This window comes from Centruroides vittatus, unplaced genomic scaffold, assembly GCF_030686945.1.
Source record: "Centruroides vittatus isolate TY-2023 unplaced genomic scaffold, ASM3068694v2 contig_383, whole genome shotgun sequence".
In the NCBI taxonomy this organism is placed as follows: domain Eukaryota; kingdom Metazoa; phylum Arthropoda; class Arachnida; order Scorpiones; family Buthidae; genus Centruroides; species Centruroides vittatus.
In genome coordinates this window covers 47,527-69,317 of record NW_027122201.1, presented here as the reverse complement: position 1 = coordinate 69,317, position 21,791 = coordinate 47,527, and the positions used below count along the sequence as shown (strand labels likewise).

At 33.9% G+C, this 21,791-nt stretch overlaps 2 protein-coding genes across 2 annotated transcripts; both read right to left on the bottom strand.

Annotated features, from left to right (window-relative positions):
- Nucleotides 1-460: 460 nt before the first annotated feature.
- Nucleotides 461-1,713, bottom strand: LOC136975734 (zinc finger MYM-type protein 6-like). Its single transcript, XM_067270830.1, has 2 exons — nt 1,515-1,713; nt 461-1,089 (listed from the first exon to the last, which is right to left on the bottom strand). Exons 1-2 carry the CDS (start codon nt 1,711-1,713, stop codon nt 461-463), a joined length of 828 nt encoding a protein of 275 aa, XP_067126931.1.
- Nucleotides 1,714-13,653: 11,940 nt separating this feature from the next.
- On the bottom strand, nt 13,654-19,377 carry LOC136975733 (uncharacterized). Its single transcript, XM_067270829.1, has 3 exons — nt 19,338-19,377; nt 18,750-19,080; nt 13,654-15,055 (listed from the first exon to the last, which is right to left on the bottom strand). The coding sequence occupies exons 1-3, from the start codon at nt 19,375-19,377 to the stop codon at nt 13,654-13,656; spliced, it is 1,773 nt and encodes a 590-aa protein (XP_067126930.1).
- Between the last annotated feature and the right edge of the window lie 2,414 nt (nt 19,378-21,791).

Here is a 21,791-nt window from a genome sequence, read left to right as displayed (position 1 = left end):
CCAAAGGAGTGGATGTGAACCTTTGCTGTAATGATTCTAAAAAGTTGATGGTTGATAGCTGGCATTCTGTGGTTGTAATATATTTCCTTAATTTCTCAATGTTTTTAATTTTTAAAGGTATGATTTTTTTTGTGATTGTTAATTACAGTTGAGCCATTTATAAAAGGACCTTTGTTTTCATCTAAGTTTTTTTATTAATCACACAAATATTTGATTTCTCTTATTAATTAAAATCCATTTTTCATCAAAATAATTCTTATAGTAATGGTTAAATGGTTATAGTATGGTAATGGTACAAGTGTCCTCTAATGCCATGTTTCTCAACCCAAAACTCATTGCGGACCGGAAAATATCTGCTTTTCTTTACACGGACCGGTGACAATATTATTTTTAATAAAAAACATTTTCTGTTGTAAAAAAATCTGCAAACTATATTGAGCAATAAATATTTCTCATTTATTTACCAGTACATTAGTGTACAAATCAATGTGATTGCTGCTTTCTGCTGATCTTTTTTCCTAGTAAGATCATCAATTTGTGGATTTAAGGTGGTAACTGCAAGGCTTAAAGCGGAACTAACACTCAAATGATTTCGTTGTTTCGATTTTATCATTGCTGTTGCTGAAAATGTTGATTTACATAAGTACGTTGTCGAAAAAGGTAGTAACATCCTAACTGCCTTTTCGTGTAAAAGTGGATATTCAGTTTTAACTTTAATCCAAAACTGTGTTATGGGCATTGATTCAAACAATGCTTTTAATTCCAAGTCTGAACTTAATTCGATTAGTTTTTCCAGTTCAAAGTCGTTCAATCTATTAGTTTGCTGACCAACAAATGGATTAATAATCCACATATATCCTATTCGTGGATAATATTCGTTGAATGCACAAGAAAGTGCTTGCAGATGTTTCCAGACTATATGATTTATGTATTTTATATCCAGATCTCCTGAATTAATAAAATCTGATAAAGAATGGAACATATCATAGTTGTCTTCTTGTATTTGTTCATTCCACAGTATTAACTTATTTTTAAATGCATCAATTTTACTGTATAAGTTAAAAATGGTAGTGTTGTTTCCCTGAAGGCCTAAATTTAATTCATTAATAAGGGAAAATATAACCGATAAGTATGACAGTTTTGCAACCCAATTATTGTCGTGGAAAAATTTGGATAATTCGGAGTTTTTTTGACATAGAAAAGATTGAACTTCCTCTCTTAATTCAAACAAGCATTTCAAAACTCTACCTCGCAACAACCATCGCACTTCTGCATGAAGTAACAAATGTTCATGCTCAGATTCCATTTCTTTACACAAAATTGCAAACAATCTGGAATTCAATGCGTTACACCTAATAAAGTTTACAATTCTTACACATTGGGAAAGTAAGTCATTTAGTTGGGAAGACATTTTTTTTTGCTGCCAAATGCTCTCGATGTATAAAACAGTAAGTAAAATATCATCCCATGTGCAGCTACTGCTTTTATTTTTGTTATAACTCCAGAATGTTTACCTGTCATACATGCTGCTCCATTGGTACATACACCAACACAATTTTTCCAGACAATGGAATTATTTTCAATGTAGTTATTAACAGCTTTGTATATTTCAGTACTAGTTGTATGACTTTCTAATTCCAGACAACAAAGTAATTCTTGTTTTACATCGTTGACTTCGTAATCAATGTCGGACATAGCATAAAAGAACGGCATTATTTGACACATCAGTTGATTCGTCCATTTGAATTGCAAACAATATTGATTCTTTTAATTTTTGAATTAGTTGATATTCTACATCAGCCGATAATTCAGAAATTCTGCGTTGAATTGTGTCATTAGATAGTTTTCATTTTATCAGCAGCTACAGGGCCTAGCAATTCTGAACACACATCGATTAAGCATGGCTTTACTAAATCCTCGATAATTGAGTAAGGCTTTTTGCATTTTGCATCTCGTAAAGCTACTAAATATGAAGCATTCACAATTGGTTTTTCAACCAAAAAGCATTTTTTAAAAGATATTTCTTGTTTTAATTCAAGACTGTTTCATTCAAAAAAGTTATTGGCATGTTTTCCAGTTGTGGATGTTTAGATTTTTAATGATGTAAAAGTTTAGCTGGTTTCATGCATTCATTTGTCAGAACGTCTTTACAAACAACACACTGTGGTTTCTGCGTATTTTTTTTTAGATTCTGGCCAAATAATGAAGCCAAATTTTAAATATTTCACATTATAGTAATGTACAAAGGTACACTTTCGTTTTGTTTCAGGTGAACGTGTTTCTTGATCGTTAATATTATTTGTGCTAGTACTAGTATCTGCACTTGATTTTTTTTAAAAAATCAATCGGGGTTTTTGTCGCTTTCTTCTTACTCATTATTATGCAAGGGCTGAAAAAATAGGCATTTTAACAATTATTGTTATTGATATTTTAATTAAATTTTACAATTTAATTGTAGCAGATAACAATACAAATACACGTTCAATGTCAGAGAAAAACGAAGCAGGAATACATACACATACAAAATTCACTGAAACTCATCTAAAGGTTCACATGAAATAACAACACTGATGGTTAACCCTTCTCTGATGGTGTGGGCTCTACCAGAAGCCCTCTGGCGGTTTTTTTAGTTGCATTTTTTCCGAAATTTTTCAAAACATTCAAGTTCTCTACTTTCTTCAAGCTGCGAAAAATGCAATAAATAACATTTTTATTGCACGCCGAGCAATTATCGACATGTGATGTGAGAATTATATGTTGGTGCGGCTTTTATTGAATTAAAAATTTATCTAAATATATATAACTCATTCTTTTTCAACATAATTATTGCTACTAGAACTTGATAAAAACTGATCTATCCCTGTGTCATACCAATCACACACACACAAACATGTGCAGTTTTTTTTTTCTCCTGACTTATTTAAATATATATTTTTAAAGTTTTCGCAGATTGGTCAGATTAGAGTTGCGGACTGGTGGTTGAGAAATGTTGCTCTAATGAATTTACTTCCATTGTTTCTATGTAGCTCTGACATTACTCAAAACTTTCTTGCAGAGTTGTTTTTATACCTTTAATATATAAATGTTTTGCTGTATATGTAGATAATATGATGAATTTAGCCTCTGTAATCCAAATTATTATTGGTAGACTAATCTCACAGCAATATCATTGGCAAAATTGATTTTATTTTTTAAAAATTACATCATATGCATTTCGGGCTGGTCTAATGTTTTCCAACCCCTCCTCAGTGCTAAAAATAAAAAAGTTTTATGTTTAACTATCTAGAACACGACATCAATGTATGACAACAAACAGAATTTACATAACAAGGGGAGGAACTTACAATATACGTTGGGGGGAATTACAACAATATTTCCATGGGTGGGAGGGCAAACCTTCCTCACATTTACTGGTATCCTAAAATTACAATTTTTTTGTAGACAACTTATTGATATATGGCTAATATAAGTAAAATTGTAAACAACATTTATACTCACAAGTTAAAAAATTGTTTCCACCACAAATGTATAATAAACTCACTAAAACATCCAGTAATAAGCTGATGAACAAATGTATAGATATTCCCAAAGCATGAGTTATACCACAAATTTAGAACATTATTAGTTCCAGTATACTTCATTCGACACTTTTACAACAGTAATCATGTGATGACTTCATATTACTTATTAATTTATTTTAGCGCCATCTATTAAATTGTACCAGCGGTAATTAATTTCCATACCTTTCGAATGATTAATTAAATTATTATTTTTTTGTTTTTTTATTTCTATATGTTCGTTAAATTTCCTTTTATACATGTCTTTTTCAATATGCAAAATTTTTATATTGTTTCGGTTAATGTTACGATTATTATTATTAGTGTGGTTAAACCACGGAGAATTATTGTACTTGAGTCGAATGGCCGCTTCATGTTCTTTGACTCTTACTTCTAACACATGCCCGGTTTCTCCTATATACGTACACGGGTTATGACAATTACATTCAATTTTATATACAACACCAGCTTTTTTTAAAGGATCTAAATTATTATTACTACTTTTATTAATATATTTACAAATATTTTGTGAAATTTTATTGGTCAAAGATGGGGCCAAACAAATATTATGATTATTAATACTTTTCTTACAATTCTCAAAGATATTTTTAATGTATAAAAACTTTTTATATGTTTTATCAGCTTTAAACTTAGTATTGTGCCTATTCTTTAAATAATATGTTTTCCATTTTGTAAGAATGAATTTTGGATAATCGTTCATTAGGAATTTTGTTTCCAATTCTTTTAGTTTAATATTTATGTTATAATTATCAGATATTCTTGTATATATGTTTTTTAATTCAATAAGGTATGAATTCTTTTTAATGTAATCAGGGATATATGAATGGTAATTAATAGTTTTGTTAACGTTACATGATTTTTTATAAGTTATAAAATCAAATTTTTTAGGGTTATTACCTATGGTAATATCTAAATAATTAATTTTCTTATTTATTTCCTCTTCAATATCAAACTGTGTATCCCTGTCTATATTATTTATTGAATTATATATGGTTTCTTTATTAGTCAAATTTCTATTATATACTATCAGATAGTCATCTACATACCTCATTATTAACATTATACCCCTGATTTTACTAATTTTTTTATCGATATCAATCATTACCAATTCAGCTAATTTTGGCCCCATCTTTGACCCCATACTGATACCATTTTTCTGTCTATAAAACATACCTTCAACTTCAAAATAATTATTTTTGTAAGCAAATTCTATTAAATTTATCAAATTCTTATGGATATTAAGATCTTTTAAACTATTTTCTATCATAATTCAATTTATACTAGGATACATATTTTTTATGTCTAGCTCATTAAGCAATCTGAATTCTCCTTATTTGATTTCAGTAATTTATTAATAACGGTATCAGCATTTTTTATACTATAGACAGAATTATCTATATCTTTTAATTGTTGTTTTATGTATTCTAGATTATACAGGATAGAAAATTTAAAATCTACAATAGGTCTGAATTTTTCTTCTATTTTATGGGTTTTTAATCTAATATTAAGTTTCGGGGTTCTATTATTTTTAGGATCCAGAATAAAATTTTTATCTATATTGCTTAATTATTTATTAAGTTATTTAATACATTGATGTTGTGTTCTAGATAGTTAAACATAAAACTTTTTTATTTTTAGCACTGAGGAGGGGTTGGAAAACATTAGACCAGCCCGAAATGCATATGATGTAATTTTTAAAAAATAAAATCAATTTTGCCAATGATATTGCTGTGAGATTAGTCTACCAATAATAATTTGGATTACAGAGGCTAAATTCGTCATATTATCTATGTTTTTATACCCTTTTCAACATGAGAGTTGTCATGGTTTTGTTCCATTTGAGTTTTTACTTAAATATTTTGGTAGCCAGGAAATGTTGGTATGGCATTTGAATATAACTCGAATGTTTTTGAAAGTATACTTTTATTTTACCTTTCACTACATATCTTTTCTGATATCATGCTTGATGCGCACTAGATGTTTTCTGTATTGAATCTTTTGAATTTCAAATAAAAGTCTGTTTTGGTGAGATCATTTATTGCATTAGTTGCACTGTTTTGCATACGAAATGACTGTTTTCGACATATTAGTAAATTACAGTTTATGCTTGTACTTTGTGTGTTGCTATCTTTATTTTTGAATCAGTTTACGCATCTGCTTCAGGCCTATAAATTGGCCAAAAATGTTTGCTCTGTGATTAAAGTTATTGCTGGAAAAGTACAAATGGTAAATTTTTTTTAATATTATTATCAAATCTGGAAATATTAAAAGGGGGTTATTAAAATTTCAACAAAACAAATAAAGGAATTTTTGAGTCTGTTACTTTTGTTCTACTTATTAGAAAATTTTTGGCTACTAAAGCCAAAAACATCTGGTAGCTGTGTTCAGTATTCCAGAGACTTTGTTGCATTTATCTAATTGGTGTGTGAGTTGTGTCTAATAAACTGTATTTATTGAAAATTTTTTACCCTTCAATGTCAACTAAAAGAAAAGTTGATAATGAGTGCCGATTTTTCCAGCCAAAGTGGGAAATTTTGTATTTTTTTATTGAATGGAAGGTAAACCACCGTGTTTGGGTTGCAATCAGATTATTGCCGTTTGTAAAGAATTAAATGTGAAAAGACACTATAAGATGAATTATGAAGACAAGTTTGAGTTATTTATTGACGAAATTAAGCAAGAAAAACTTGCTTCTTTGAAAACTAAACTTACGGGGCAGCAATCATTTTTAAAAAAAATCAAAAACTGACAGTGAGAATGCAATGAAAGCTAGTTATTTGATGGCACTACAGAATGAAAAAATCAAAAGCGTTTAGTGACGGCAAATTTTTAAAAGAATGTACACTAGAAGTGGCAGACATTTCATTCCCATTGCGGAATCTAGTCATTAATGAAATACTACTGATTAGAAATACAATTGCTTCCAGAGTAAATGAATTAACAGAAAATTTGGACTTTCAACTAGAAGATAAAATTAAAGAACTTATCTGATATTCCTTAGCAGCCATGAAAGTACAGATATCAGTGATACATCGTAGTTTGCTGTATTTATTGGTGGGATTAATGAAAAGTTTACCATACGTGGAAGAGTTGCTGCAGTGCATACTTTAGAACAGGGATGGGCAACCGTTTTCTATGTAAGGGCCGCATTTTAAAACTTTTGAACTGACGCAGGCTGCATACAAGAGAAAAGAGAAAAAAACATGCCAATAAATCACAATTATTTATTCATATATAATTATAAATTAGCATATGTATATTTTTATTTAGCTTTTGAAACAGATGTAAATGTAATATATACTGGAAATATTTGGTTAAATATTAGTCACTGCTAGTTTTAAATTAGTTTTGACGTGTCTGTTACCCAGTTTCTTGTTTTAATTTTTACTAAATTTATTGCAGAAAAACTATTCACATACATAGAAATATTACACACACACACTTATAGAAATAATGTTTGAATTTTTGCTGGGGCACATGGGGCCCAAGGACCGCGGGTTGCCCATTCCTACGTTAGAAGACTACTACCACAGCTGAAGATATTTACTCAGCAATTGAGCAATTAGTACCAAATTATGAGTTGGATTGAAATAAATTTTGCGGTATTACCACAAATGGTTCACCATCAATTGTCGATAAATATGCTGGTGTTGTGTCGAAAACACAGGACAAAATTGTAAATGAAATTAAAGGTGAACGATCCAAAATTGCTGGAATTCATTGTATTGTACGTACATCAAGAAGCGTTGGCCTCTAAAGTGCTGAAAATTGTGTTCTGAATCCCATTATTAAAACAGTTAATTTTATTAGAAGTAGATGACTAAATCACCATCAATTCACACAATTTTTAAAAGATCTTGACAAATATTCAGATATTTTCTACTTTGCAGAAGTACGGTGGCTTAGTCGTGGATTAATGCTTAAGCAATTTTTTGAATTGCATAAACTTCTTGTTACGTTTATGGCCAAAAGAACAAACCAATGGAACACAGTGATCAATAGTGGATTGACTTTGCATTCTTAGTAGACATGATGGAACATTTGAATAACTTGAACGTTAAACTTTAAGGAAAAAATGTAATTGTTACGCAACTGTACTCAAGTGTTCAAGCTTTCGAAATAAAATTAAAATTGTTGGAGTCGCAGCTGCAAGAACAAAAACTTGACTATTTTCCTAGTATCCATGGGATCGGCATGTACAATGCAGATAAATTAGCAAATTTTTCTACCTGTTAGCTTGATTTTATTGCTGAATTTGATAATTGTTTTGCAGATATTTGCAAGCTCAATATGTACGACTTTCTTCTTTTTAATCATCTATTTATCTTTGATGTTGGTAAAGCACAAACTTACTTGCAAATGGAACTAATAGATTTGCAGTGTGATACTGCTTTAAAAAGCAAGTTCAATGAAGTTGACATTTTGGCATTTTTTACAAAGTACTTCAAAAATCAAAATAGCTATCCCAACTTCAGGAACTGTGCTGCCCACATTTTACACATTTACAATTTTATATATGTATGAACAGAAGTTTTCAACAATGAAGATTAATAAATCTAAATACCGATTAAGACTTACAGATGAACATCTTCAGTCCATTTTGAAAAGCAATACAACATTATTGACACCAAACATTGAGGAGATAATGACGCATAAAAGAAGTCGCATTTTTTTATCCTCAAAATAATATTTTGGTTTAATGTCTTTACTTAAAAAATTATAACATTTTTCTTCTTCAATAAAATCATTTTTAGATACTTCTTACTTATACTAAGTTTTACATTTGCATGCTATTTTCACTGTCATACTCTAGACAAAAAATTGGCACTTAAAGAGTTTGAGTTTGACACCCCTTACTGTGTGGTGTGAACTCATTTTTTTCAAGAGGGGAGTTGACTTATTTATTAATATATACATATTAATAAAAGTATTTATATATAAAATAATAACAGATAAACAAAAAGAAAATATACAATCTATATCAACGTCACAGTAGAATCTGATTGTGCATTTTCTCGTGTCATGCGTTATTTGTAGTATGTGTTTCACATTTCTGTTGGAAATGAGTGTCCAAAAGCTAACAACGCTTAGGCTGAAGGAAAAATACAAACTTGTTTCTGAAATTGGATGTAAGAAAACTTCGCAAGCCGAATTTGCAAAACAAAAAAATTTTCAAAAAACAACATTGGTGGAATCTTGAAGAAAAAAAGGAAATTAAGAAACGTTTTCTTGAATTTTTGTTGTGGCTGTCTCGAAAATGCTAGAGAAAGTCTCTGTACAAAGATGTCGGAGATACTCTGGTACTTTGGCTAAAGCAAATTCATTCATCAAATCTTCCTGTTTTGTGTCCAATACTAAAACAAAAAGTGATAGAAATTTCTGGGTACTTGGAGTAGAAACAACTTTAGTGCCAGTGACGGATGGTCAGAGAGGTACATTGCACTATTGTATTTTTTTAACCCTTTGCCCACAAAAGTACCGATCGATCGGTACCCTGGTTTGTTAAGCAAAACTTCAAGGGTACCGATTCATTGTTACTCTGGTAAATATCGATTTTTGTAAAATCTGTCGACAACAGATGTCAGCACGACAGCATTATCTTGTCAGTCGTCTTTTTCACATATTTTTGTCCAGGTGGTGTTTTATTGACTTAAGAAAAAAAAAGCATTAATTAAAATTTTTTAATTAATTTTTTTCTGGTAATTTTTTATTTTATTTTTAGCATATTCATGCAATAATATCACTATAATAAGTCAACGTGTTATAAATATTCAAGTTGTGACGTTCAGTTCTGATATTTTATATATTTTTTTATTTTTTGTTTTAATCGAAAATATCAGCAAATGTTACATGTATTGCTACTGGTAATCATATGTTTATTACAAAAATATATAATCTCGTTTGATAGAAGTTAATAAAGTATATTAGTTTATTATATTAGTTGATAGCAGAATAAAGTTTTGATTCCAAACAAACGTTTGATATAATGCACGATAATTTCACAACATATAAAGGTACATGCATAAGTGTTATATCAAATTGTACAAAACAATATTCTTCGTCTTTCTGGCTCAGTGCCAACAAACAACTAGGTAACTAGACAATGTTAATTTTCACAAAATGTTACAAATTATCATGTTTGTGTGTCATTTCTGGTTTATATATATACACATACAGTGGTGCCTCGTATAACGGACGCTGCGAACAACGGATTTCCTGTTTGGCCGTTACGTGACTCGAGCAACGGACTGGCTGCGAACAACGTACTTTCCATCATAATTGGTGAGTGCTCTATGGGTGCGTTCTTTAATAGCGGTCGCTCTGCTACTACGGGAGTGCGCTGCTGTTTGTAGGCATTTAGGAACGACGGTAAAACGGGTCTTTTTTCTTGTGATTTTGGGGCTCCATGGGTCTATCACTTTCCAGGGGCCGGTGCGGACTGCACCTACCACACCCCCTAGCTACGCCACTGGAAAGAAAGAAAGAGGGCGGTGCCTGCACTATCGATAGTATCATGATGGAGGAATCTATAATTCTAAAATATGAGCTTTAAAAAGCAAAAGAAGGGTCCCTATTGTAAAATTTAACCATAAAATGGATTATTTGTTGAAAGAGCATTCAAAATAGCCTCGAAAAAAATTCGTAAAGACACTTACATCACCGCGTGTGCTAACTCGCTTTTCACAATTTCTAAATTCTCATTCATAAAACCACATAATGAACCCAGAAATGAAACTAACTGAGCCATGGAGGATGCCATGTTGCTTTCCACCGTAAACTACTGCTACAAGCGGCCGTTTTTGCCGTTTGACGGCGTGCACTTCCACCGGAATTTAGGAACACGTTCCGCAGGAATTTTTAAACGAATGTCGCTTGCGCAGAGTCACACGGAGGAATAAAAGAACGCACCCCATGTTCATTTTTTATGATATATGGTTATTTTATGCTGCGGAACGAATTAGATGTTTTAACATGTATTTCTATGGGAAAATGCATTTTGTATAGCGGATGTTTCACTTAACGGACGTGCACCTGGAACGGATTAAGTACGTTATATGAAGCACCACTGTATATATATTTTTTCTTATAAATTTTTATAATAAAATGTATTGAAAAATATCATATTTAAAACTAAAGATATTAATAAATGTACATGATTTTTTTCATATAGATATAATAATAATTTGGTTTTTGGTGAATTTTTAAAATAATATTGCCTGACTGACCTATATTGCCTTAGGAGAGATCACAAAATAAACTTAAACAAGATGTCGGGGGAAAGGGTTAATCGTAATTTTGTGGTTTTTTTCAACTTTGCTTTAGTCATCATATTGAATAACTCAACACATTTCCACTTCCCCTTGGGGTGTCAACTTATGTGGACTTGACAGTAATTAAGTATGTAAATAAGGATGAATAAAACTGTCTTTCTTATCTGTTCTGAGAAGTCTTGATGGTACAAGTGGAGGGTGAATAGGAGGGATATTATTTCTTGGAATGGGAGTTTCCCTGCATAACAACATCATATACTGTCTGACTATATGATGAAAGCAACAGACATTACTCTAGTGGACAAAAAAGACAAAGTCCATTAGGAAAATAGGGTAGTTCATTTAAAGAATGAGTGTGGTTACATCAGTAAAGAAATTTGCAAATAAAATCAAAATTTAATTAATAGTTATCATATTAACAATTTACTTTTTAGAATCTATATCTATTAATTAATTTGGAGAACTTGTTTATAATTTTTTAGTGGTATGCACTCTTTACACTTTTCTCCCAAGTTTGGAAATAGTTTGTGGGAACTTAGTGAACCAACACTCAACATCTGCAGTAGGACAGTAACTGCACTTCAGGAATTTTTTTTTTCTTACATTTTGGATTTTTTGCTTTTCTCTAGCAGATTCTGCCTGGGATTCATTAGGTCTCTTTTTCACTACAAATTTAGGTAACAAAATTTGCATTTTCCTACATTTCATAATGTTATGGAACATTGTAAACATTACATTTTCATTTAACATGAGTTGTGTTATTAGTTTTGATTTCAATTTATGATAGTGTAAGATTTTCTTTGTCTTTAGCGCTGTGCTTCATAATTTAATTAAAAACGAAAAATATAGTTAAATGCATAATTTATGGAAGTAATAATTTGCTATTGTTCACTTTTCCTGAAAATTCAAAAAAGTAATTAATAATAATGTGTGATGATTAAATTTCTTTTTTGATTTACAGATACCTATGCTTTTTAAAAGGTGTTCATTAAAAGTTTGTGCATTTAATTAATACTGTTAAATATAATGCTGAACATTGATTACGTACTAATGAGAAGTAATAAAAACAAAAACATATTTAATAATAATTTTTTGTTATTTAATTTGAGTTAAGCATCTTTAAATATGAATTATTAGATGTCATTTATATCATGCAAATATCGATTAATGTAGTCTTTATTAATTAATTTGACTTAAATTGAACTGTGATGAATACTGAAAACTGGAAGTAATATCTTACCTGCATGCACATCAAAATCCAATTGGAAAAACATCATCATCGATGGTTTGTGTTGCGATGTTTGACACAAGGCAAATCTCGATGTCACTACTAAATCGAATCAGTAGTTCTGTTATTGATTGATCAGGCGTTGACTTCTTTTAATATAGGAAGTATAGGAGGTTGATCATTGGTTGCTGGCTCTGCTGAGTTGTTTATTTGGAAATCAAGTTATTGTAAGGTAATCAGAGCAAATATGGTATTCAAAATTTTGTTTATGAACAGAGGTGTTTGTTACTTGAGGTTTGACTGTGTTCCAAATCCTTTGATATTTTTAGGGAGAATCTACTGAATTGTTAGGTAGATATTAGTATCTCTTGTCATTTTGGATGGTAAGTGTTTGCTAAGAGACAGTTGAAGAGGACTTCAAATATTAACAATCAAAAAATAATTTAAGTTTCACTTGCGAATTAACCCAGATCACTGTTGACGTTGAAAGAGAGAAACTAATCTTGCAGATGTCTCTGCTATTTTCTTCCATTTTTTTTTTTTTTTTGTTTTTTTCCAGTTAGAGGAGCTATACTTCTCTGTCAGAAGTTTCATGTTCTAAAGAATTTAAAAACTTATCTGACAAATCTAAAATTACTTTGGATCTGAATGAAATAGTAAGTAACATATCAATGTGATCAATGAATATATCTGAAAACATCTACATCTGTCTGGAAGCTGGAAAGGCCAACTTCAGGTAGTTGATTTATCAGCTTCTTCCAGCAGAAGTAGCTTAAAATGGTCATACCTTGTTTACACTGAGCATTTTAATCTGGATTGTGATAAGATCAGCAACTGCCATGGTGTGACTTTTCTTGACCGAATCTGGACTGAAACAAGGTTCAATTGCAATGAACACGAGAGTTTTTGAACTAGATCCAGTCATAAGAGAGTTCCCACAATCTTATGCATGTGAGAAGAAACAAGATGGCCGTGGAAGAAGTGTCGGGTTTTCAACAGAGAAATAAAAAAGATATTTGGAAAGAAGATGAGATCTGACTATTGTTAGATATATGACAAGAAAAAATATTTATTTCTAACCAAAACTTCCCTTTTGTTTGTTGGTGTTTGTGAGTTATGAAGTAGTTATGTCAGTTTTATCATCATGTGCAATAACCAGGTTGAAGCAGACTGCCTGTACAAACAGCTGGACATTGGTCTGGCAACAGTTGCAATCGAGATTAAAGTGAGTTGTGGATTGTGTGTGAACACAGTATTACATAGGTTTCAGTTAATCACACATCATATCTGGGTCATTTTATTAATAAAAACAAATATAATGACAAGGTTCGACTTCTGTACTGGTGTGAGCAAATAATTCACATTCAACCTTTTAAAAACCAGTCATAAAAATTTGAAAACAAACGTTTTTGACTGTTAACTCGGTCTTCATCAGGTTCTAACTATTGAGATTCAAAACTGTTCCAGAACGTATTCAAATTTTCGAATAGAATCGTTGCGCATTCGTGTTACGTGTTGGCATGCGTAATACGTGTGGTGCAAAACACAACGAAATTACAATCCAAATACAAACGAATTAAATGGAGCTATGGGGAACATCCCCTTTGTAACAAAACTTCCAAGCTTGAGAAATGTTACACGCATCTTTAGAATTGATGCAGGTTGTGTGCAGTCCAGCCTTGTATATTTCCAGACTTTCCAGGGATCGCAGATGGTCCAATCGGTGGGATATTTTAATCAATTCCGCGTTTTGCAGATCAGCACTTATGCCCGGGGTCGAGGCATAAGCAGAGAGGGTAGTGGTGCCTCTGTTGCGGTCGATATCATATTTATGCTCGCGTAGACGCTTGTCGAGCGACCGTTTCGTTGAACCGATGTATACAAGCTCTCTTTGGAATCTGCTATCCCATAATGGAACAGAGTATACCCCCGGTGCCATTCTTTTATCTACGATGTCCTTGGAATTGCGCATGAGGTCATATATAGTGTTACGTCTCTTGTAAGCGATCTTTTTGTTGGTGTATGCGGCAATTTCCCTGTAAATGGAGTCTAGGTGTTTATTATATTCAACTACTACAAGTGCTTGAGTGGTATTGGAGTCGTTAGTGCGTGTGTTGGTGTTGTCAGTACGATGCAAATGTGCAGACGCAAGGTTATGAACTAATGTACGGCTATAGCCGTGTCTTGTGGCTATGATCTGGATGCGCTCTAATTCAGATATGGTGTCCTCGATTCTGGAGTGGTGCGTGAAGGCTCTTTTCGTAAGGGCACGGAAGGCAGCTACCTTGTAAGAGAAGGGGTCCTCCGAAACGGCAGGGATGAATAATGGAGTGTAGCATGGTTTGTAATGGACTTTAGTGGATATTGTGTTGCCATCTATTTGCATATGGATGTCTAAGAAGTTTGCATTTGTGTTGCTTATTTGGTCAAGCTTGATGTGGAGTCCATATGGGTTGTTGTTCATTGCATCGATGAATCTATTTATATTGGGCTTAGTTTTCCATAAGATAAAGATATCATCGACGTACCTCCTATAAATATGTATATCTGAATTAAAGAGGGGTATGATTCTTTGTTCCAGTTTTCTAATGACCAACTCGCATAAATCGCCCGACAGCGGGCTGCCCATCGGAACACCACGTTTCTGCAGATATGTTTTGTCGTCGAAACGGAAAAAGGAAGTGTTGCACAGAATGTCGGCTAGTTCCAGGACTAGTTTACGGTGCGCTCCGTGCGATGTTAGTAAGAGATCTCTAATCGCGCAAAAGCACGGTTGGATTTTTATCGACGGGTACAATGAAACGAAATCGAGAACAGTGATGTATGCACGGTCCGTTACGTTGAGGGGTCTCAATACGTCTAATAATTCTTGTGGGTTCCTGACTGTCCATGGATAATTGTTTAAGTCGTGAATTATGCGCTTGTGCACCGCCGCATCCAGCTCTCTAGTGGGGGATCTTGCCTTGTCAAGGACAGGTCTTAAGGATGGCGTATCTTTTTAATGACATTGAAAAGTAAACACAAACAATCAGCAATGTTTAAGGAATAAAGATGCAGTACCATCTTACGAGAAAAAGTAACCCTAGGCATTCAGACATGATGCCATTGCTTCACCAAGCATTAGATACCATATACTGGTAAAAAGAGGGATTGTGGTTGTTTTTTGAACAGTTCCAGTACTGAAGCCTTGAGTTTATCTTTGTGGAAGAGTTTGCTTTTGAGGAGGTTCTTGAGAGGTTTAAGGTAACAAATGAATTTCTTGATGTGAGTTCCTGTTTGTGGTGAGGGGATCTCTCAGAGATGGTTTAGTAATTTGCCTATGCCATTCTTGGGATATGAATGCCCATTGATGTGTTTGCCATGCATGGTGACCTATATGATATAAAGAGAGATCCTGGTAGTTGAGGGACAACACACTGCTTTGGTCCCTGCTTCATACAAACGGGAAGCTCAAATCAATGTCTATTTGAGTCAATTTGCTTGTTATTAAGTCATTGTTGACCTCGGCTCAACCGAATTATGCAGATTAAGTGGACATGTCCCTGCTTGACCTTCATGTGGGTTTTTGTTTGTGGTGAGGGGACCTCCCAGAGATAGTTTAGTAACTCTTCTTTAGCATCTTTGGGATCTGAATGCCCACCCATGTGTTTGCTATGCATAGTGGCCCGTATGCCAAAATGGGGTTCCTGGTAGTTGAGGGGCAACATAACATCTCCAACATACTGCTTTGGATAAACAGGAGGCTCAATCAGGCTTTGTTTGAGTCAATCGACTGGTGTTGAGTCATTCTTGACCTTGGCCTGGAGTAAACCAAATGATGCAGACTGGGCAGACACATCCCTGCTTGAGTTTTGTCATGTCATACAAGATGTGCTCTTCTTGACTTCATTGTGAGGGTATAGCCACGGCAATTGTTATTCAAGGCCTGCTTGTGTTATGATGTCATTTCCTTAACTGATCGTCAGTGCATTGCTGATCATTTATGTTATCTGCCCAATTTTGTAGGCTGGATAGTATCGAGTTTGCTTTATTACGAATAATTACCGAATCTTTCTCAACTATGATTACTAATAAGTCGTCTGTGAACGCAAAAAGTTCACTATTCTTGGGGATTCTAAGCCTGAACACTGTATTAAGTAGAATATTCCAAAAGGACGGACCACAGGAAGAGCCTTGTGCCACACCTAAGTCGACGCGTTTTGAAAAATCGGCACCATTAAAGGCTACTGTCGCTTTTCTGTTTACGAAGTAGTTTTGTGCCAAGTTGTAAAGGTTACCGGAAATTTTGGCTCGTCTGAGTTCGTGAAGAATTAACGGCGGCCATGCGTTATCAAAGGTGGAACCGATGTCTAACGAAATGATCAGACATATTTTCTTATTGCTGAGTGCATCAGCCATAATATTTTTGACTTTTAGGAGGGGTTGGACAGTGCTGGACTGTGAAGTGAATCCAAATTGATTTGGGTTTAAGAATTTTGTCTGTCTGAGGTAATAATTTATTCGGTTTATAATAATCTTCTCAAAACATTTCCCACAACAGCGAGAAGGCTGATTGGTCTAAAGGCTTTCAGATTTTTGGGTATTTTGTTCAGTTTAGGGATAAGTCTTACTAACGCGTGTTTCCAAATGTCGGGGAACTTACCAGTCGATAGACATAAGTTCAAGATTTTTGGGAGTAAATCAGGAGTTAGACCGTAAACCCTTTTTATTACTTCCGCTGTGATATAGTCTAGCCTGGGGCTTTATTCAGTTTGAGAGCCAAGATTGCGTCACTAACTTTGAAGCTTTTGAGGGGACGGTCATGCTCCGCTGAGTAGGCTTTGTGAATATTGTTTCTAATTTCCCGGTGAAAGGCTGTGTCATTAGTATTATTATCTTCCGAAAAGACATCATTTGCAAAGGCCTCAGCGACGTTTCTATCGTCGTACAAGAATTCTCCTTTTGAGTTTTTGACTAAAAGTTTTGGGGACTTTTCTTTCCGAACTAGCTTTTAAACGCGGGACCACAGATCCGAATTACCTTCTATGGTGCAGAAACGTTTACAGGAGTTGGTTTTTGAATCTCTGATCAATTTCTGATAGGAACTTCTAGCCTCTAGATAAGCTGCTTTACTGTTTGCACGAGAAGGGCCACTAGTGCGCTGAAAACGCCGTCGAAGCCTGTTAACAGTGTGTCTTGCCTTTGACAGTTCCGGGATTCATCACGGGACCGAGTGGGGTGAAACCTTTTCAGAGGGATGTTTTTGTCTAACGAGTTTTAGATTAATTTTGTGTAATTTTGGACTATAAGGTCCACCGGAGCCAAGTTATTTATTAGTTGATTGACAGTAGGTAAGCCATCAGCTACTGATCTATCAAATCCGTCCCAGTCTGCTTTTTTCATGTCATATTTTTTTACTAGGGAGTCTTTGACAGGGGGAGGAATGTTGGCGGATGTTATAATTTCGAAGTGGAGATACCTGTGTCCTGATAGGGTTTCCGTATAAGAGGTTTTCCAGTTTATTACGCTATTACCGACGTTGCCCTTCGATAGAGTTTGGTCTATGTAACTTTCGCCTTGGTGGGAAGAGAAGGTGGGGGAGCCGGGCCCATTATGAATTATTAGATACTGCTCATAGAGAAATTCGGTGAATCTCTGTCCACGCGGATTTTCCAATCTGTTGTACCAAATTGGTGACCGAGCATTACTATCGATGCCAATGATTACTGGAAGATGGAATAGTTTGAACAGGTCGGAGAGTTCTGTCAGTTGATCATCAATGCTGATCGAAGGGGCTAGGTATGTGGAGTTAAGGAGAAATTTTGAGCCATTAAATTGTAATAAGGCCGTGGTGGAGAATTGGGTTAAACAGTTTGGGCACCAAACAGACAGGAGGTCACGATTAAAGTTAATAATAGCGGCTTGAGTGCCGAGGTGGATGCAATCAAATCACCCAGGAAAGCCATGTATCTTGTCAGTCGCGTGGGGTTCCTGGATTAAGGCAATATCAGATTTAAAATCAATCGCGTGCTTTACAAGATGCGCAGTAGCAAAAAAAGATCTGTCTAGATTAATCTGTATTATTTTAAGATCCATTTTTGATGACATTACTTATATTAATACAATTTAATCTATATTTACTTATAATTACTTACTGGCGTGTGTTCGCTTTACTTATATCACAGTTATATTTATAGATAGGACAGCGTCTGTCCTTAGCACCGTGGTGGATGTCGACATGCTCGCTAGCATTTTTTTCTGGTGGCGTTATAACGAATGCAGTTGATGCATTTGAACTGATGCCTCTCCGCATCGCATTCCGAAGATATGTGGCTTTCAGCACAAGCTGGACAAGCAGTAGCAGACGAGCACTGGGACTGCAGGTGTCCATAATTTAAGCACTTGTTGCACTGTTTATAGTAGTAAAAATCATATACTTTCCTGCTTTTCCATCTTATAAAAAACCAATCCCGCACCCACGAAAGGCGCACTGAAGTTCCAGCGACATAGTGATCACCCAAGATCGTTCGCCCCGGTCCTCTTTGCCAAGGAAAAATATGTTTCTAATGTGCCTTTTAACATTGGCCAATAGATCACCATGCTGACTTTCAATGAACTTTCTAATGTCTGTTTCAGCCCACTCCCAGGAGACCCTCGGAATTATAATTCGCGGATCACGCAAGCTCGGCTAACCTAACTCTTATGTCGTTGCGCTTATTGAGTGCAGCAACGAGTTTCTTAGTAGCGTCGTGAGAGTTGCAATTTATTACAATACCATTTTTGATCTCTCTCGTGGCCATTATTCCAACTTTTAATTGAGTAAGATCGACATTCTGAGTGACTGTTTCCATCGTCTCTTGAATGGATTTAGATTCATCGTTGTTATAAGTGATTACCACTTTGTCGTTCACGGGAGGTGGTCGGAGCTTAAGTACTGATGCGTACGTTTTAGGGGCTGGCTGAGAAACGGCCTGACTGCAGGCCTCATCGACCAGAGCTACAGATTCTTTAGCCTCTAAAGTGACTATACGGTTGTAGTTCTCGAGTAATTCATGAAATAAGTCTTTAGCCTTACCCAAACTTTCAGTAATTTGTTTTTTAATATCCGTTTTTAAATTTCTGCTTTCCTAGAGGGCAGACATGGCGTCGTCAATAACCTGATCGAAAACTGCGTTTGATGAAGAGTAATTGCCAGACAGTTTTAGTATAATATATAAGGATTAATTAAGAATAAATTGGCCGCCGCACTTAAAAACAAGAAACACTTCAAGACGAACTCACCAGTAGCAGAAGCTTGAACGTCGAATCCCGAACTGATCATTTATGTTAAATCAAATATATTTTTTTTCAAAAGAATTATTTTAAAATTAATTTATTGATGTAATATTTAAATATTATAAATGTATTAAATATGTTTTAAGTAAAAAGTTTCATAAATAAAGAAAAACACTGCATGATTAACTTTTAAATTTATTATATCAAGTTTTTAAACAAGTAAATATATTTAAGTCTTGCAATTATTAATTTTTATCTTACAAAGAATAGTAATTCATTTTAAAAATCTTTATTTATTATTACATATTACTTCTGTAAATGTATTTACAAAAAGTTATATATAAAATAAAATAGAGAAATCTAACTTAATATATAAATATTTATTACTATTATGAGAATAAGTGCGAGTGAGTGGAAATGTGTTTAAAGTAATTAAATCATAAGACAAAAAACACCTTGATGCTGAGAACGTTTAAATTTAATCAAAAACAAACGTTTTCGGCCCATTTCATGAGCCATCGTCAGGCTAACTACATTCGAATACAATTTCGAACAAGCAATTTTAAATTGAAATAAACTACAAAAAAAAAAGAATTCACGCACTACGCTGGATAACGTAAACTAAAACTAATATAAACAACATAGAAAATAATAAAATATGTCAATGTTACATGTGTACATTGTAAAAATCTATAGTTTATAGTTCTCTAGGCAATTCTTTTGCCGTATCTAATGTATTCCTGTGACTTTTTTAATTAAAAACTTCCAAGCTGATGGTAAAATCGCCGCATCCTTGTAATTTAAGCATTTTTTGGTTAAGCCGGACTTATAAATTTCACATATTTCGGTTGTAGCCGCAAGTGTCGGCGAATGTATCGGTGTTGAGATCCTGGCTTCATCCCATTTCACTACGGACCTCTCAGTCTGCGCCATTTTTGCTAACGTTGTTGTGCATTAATTTTTGCTAATTAATTTACAGATTTATTGTAAGTTTGTAATTTCCTTTTTTTTCCAGGCATATCTTTCAAAGCTGGTGTTCTTGATGACAACAATTATTTAAAAAAATATTTGAAATTATATTTAAAATGTTTTTCAAAAGAAAATATGACATTGTTCCACATATACATGGAACACTGACAGATACTAAATCAATTAGTTCAATTCTTACAAATAAATGTTTAATAAGTAATTCTTTTCATTTTTTGCACTGTAGAAATTGATCTCCATACTTAGCTAGTAGTAAACATTGAAAAGCTTATATAATTTAACAGTTAACAAGAGAAATAAATCAGATGGATATGAAAGACCTCCTCTATCAATTTCCTTAATTAATATAAGTTCAGGGTGTATAATATCAAATTCTAATTTTTTATCTAAACAGGATATTACTGATTTACATTTTTCACATGAAATCTGTAATAATTTATGAACAGTATAACCAACAATAAAAACTAAAATTATAATTGTAGACAAAGGAACTGTTATCATTTCACATTCAATAGGAACATCATCAAAACATTTGAAACAAATATTTGTCTGTGATTTAAGATCACAGATGGATATAACAAAATGGCCCACATAACAAAAGGGAGGATCCTGGTGGTTGAGGGGCAACATAACTTCCCCAACATATTGCTTTCGATAAACAGGAGGCTCAAATCAGGTTCTGTTTGAGTCAATCAGCTGGTCATTGAGTTATTATTGATTTTGGCCTGGAGTCAACCGATCAATGCACATTGGGCCGACACATTCCTGCTTGACAGTTTTGTCATGTCAGACAGGATGTGCTCTACTTGATTGCATTGTGAGGGTGTAGATCCTGGAAAAGCCTGGTGTGTGTGACAGTCTATGGAAGTACTCCATGTGACAGCATCCCCTCGGGCCCCATGGTGGGTGGAATCACTAGGAGCTGAAAAATTATTTATCAATATGGACCCCCAAAAAAAAAACAAAATGGAGACAAGCCAAACACAACTGACGTAAACATTTCCAGTCAGCCATCCTACATGATGGTGCATGCTACTGGAGAAAAACCACTGTCCAAATGCTCCCCATTTTTGATTCAAAAGCTATTTGAATCCACCATTGGGCATCTAGAGAAAATACAGAAATAGAGGTCAGGGGACCTGCACATAGAAACAGCCTCACCTCAACAGTCGGCAAAACTTTTGGAAACCAAGACCTTAGGAGAAATGCAAGTCACTGTCACGCCACAGGGAAATCTAAACTCATCACGTTGTGTGATATTTGAGATTGATCTGATGTCTGAAAAAGAATCAGATATTCAGCTCGGCCTTTCAGATCAAGGAGTTACTGCTGTCCGACGCATCTCCACTTGTTGAGATGGCAAGTTAATTCCTACTAAACATTTCATTGTGACATTTAATAAACCGACATTACCATTTTTTCTTATAGCAGGATATTTGCACTGTCTGGTTTGCCCATATGTTCAAACTCTGT

What these genes read in the sequence shown, in the direction of transcription:
- LOC136975734 (XM_067270830.1), bottom strand. Translation starts at nt 1,713, where the DNA reads ATGCCGTTCTTTTATGCTATGTCCGACATTGATTACGAAGTCAACGAT. An exon ending in TGGAGCAGCATGTATGACAG is followed by an intron (nt 1,090 to 1,514) that starts GTAAACATTCTG and finishes AATTAAATTTAG; the next exon opens with GCCTTCAGGGAAACAACACT.
- LOC136975733 (XM_067270829.1), bottom strand. Translation starts at nt 19,377, where the DNA reads ATGATCAGTTCGGGATTCGACGTTCAAGCTTCTGCTACTG. An exon ending in CGTTCAAGCTTCTGCTACTG is followed by an intron (nt 19,081 to 19,337) that starts GTGAGTTCGTCT and finishes ACAACCGTATAG; the next exon opens with TCACTTTAGAGGCTAAAGAA. An exon ending in CGCAACGACATAAGAGTTAG is followed by an intron (nt 15,056 to 18,749) that starts GTTAGCCGAGCT and finishes GCCATCCTTAAG; the next exon opens with ACCTGTCCTTGACAAGGCAA.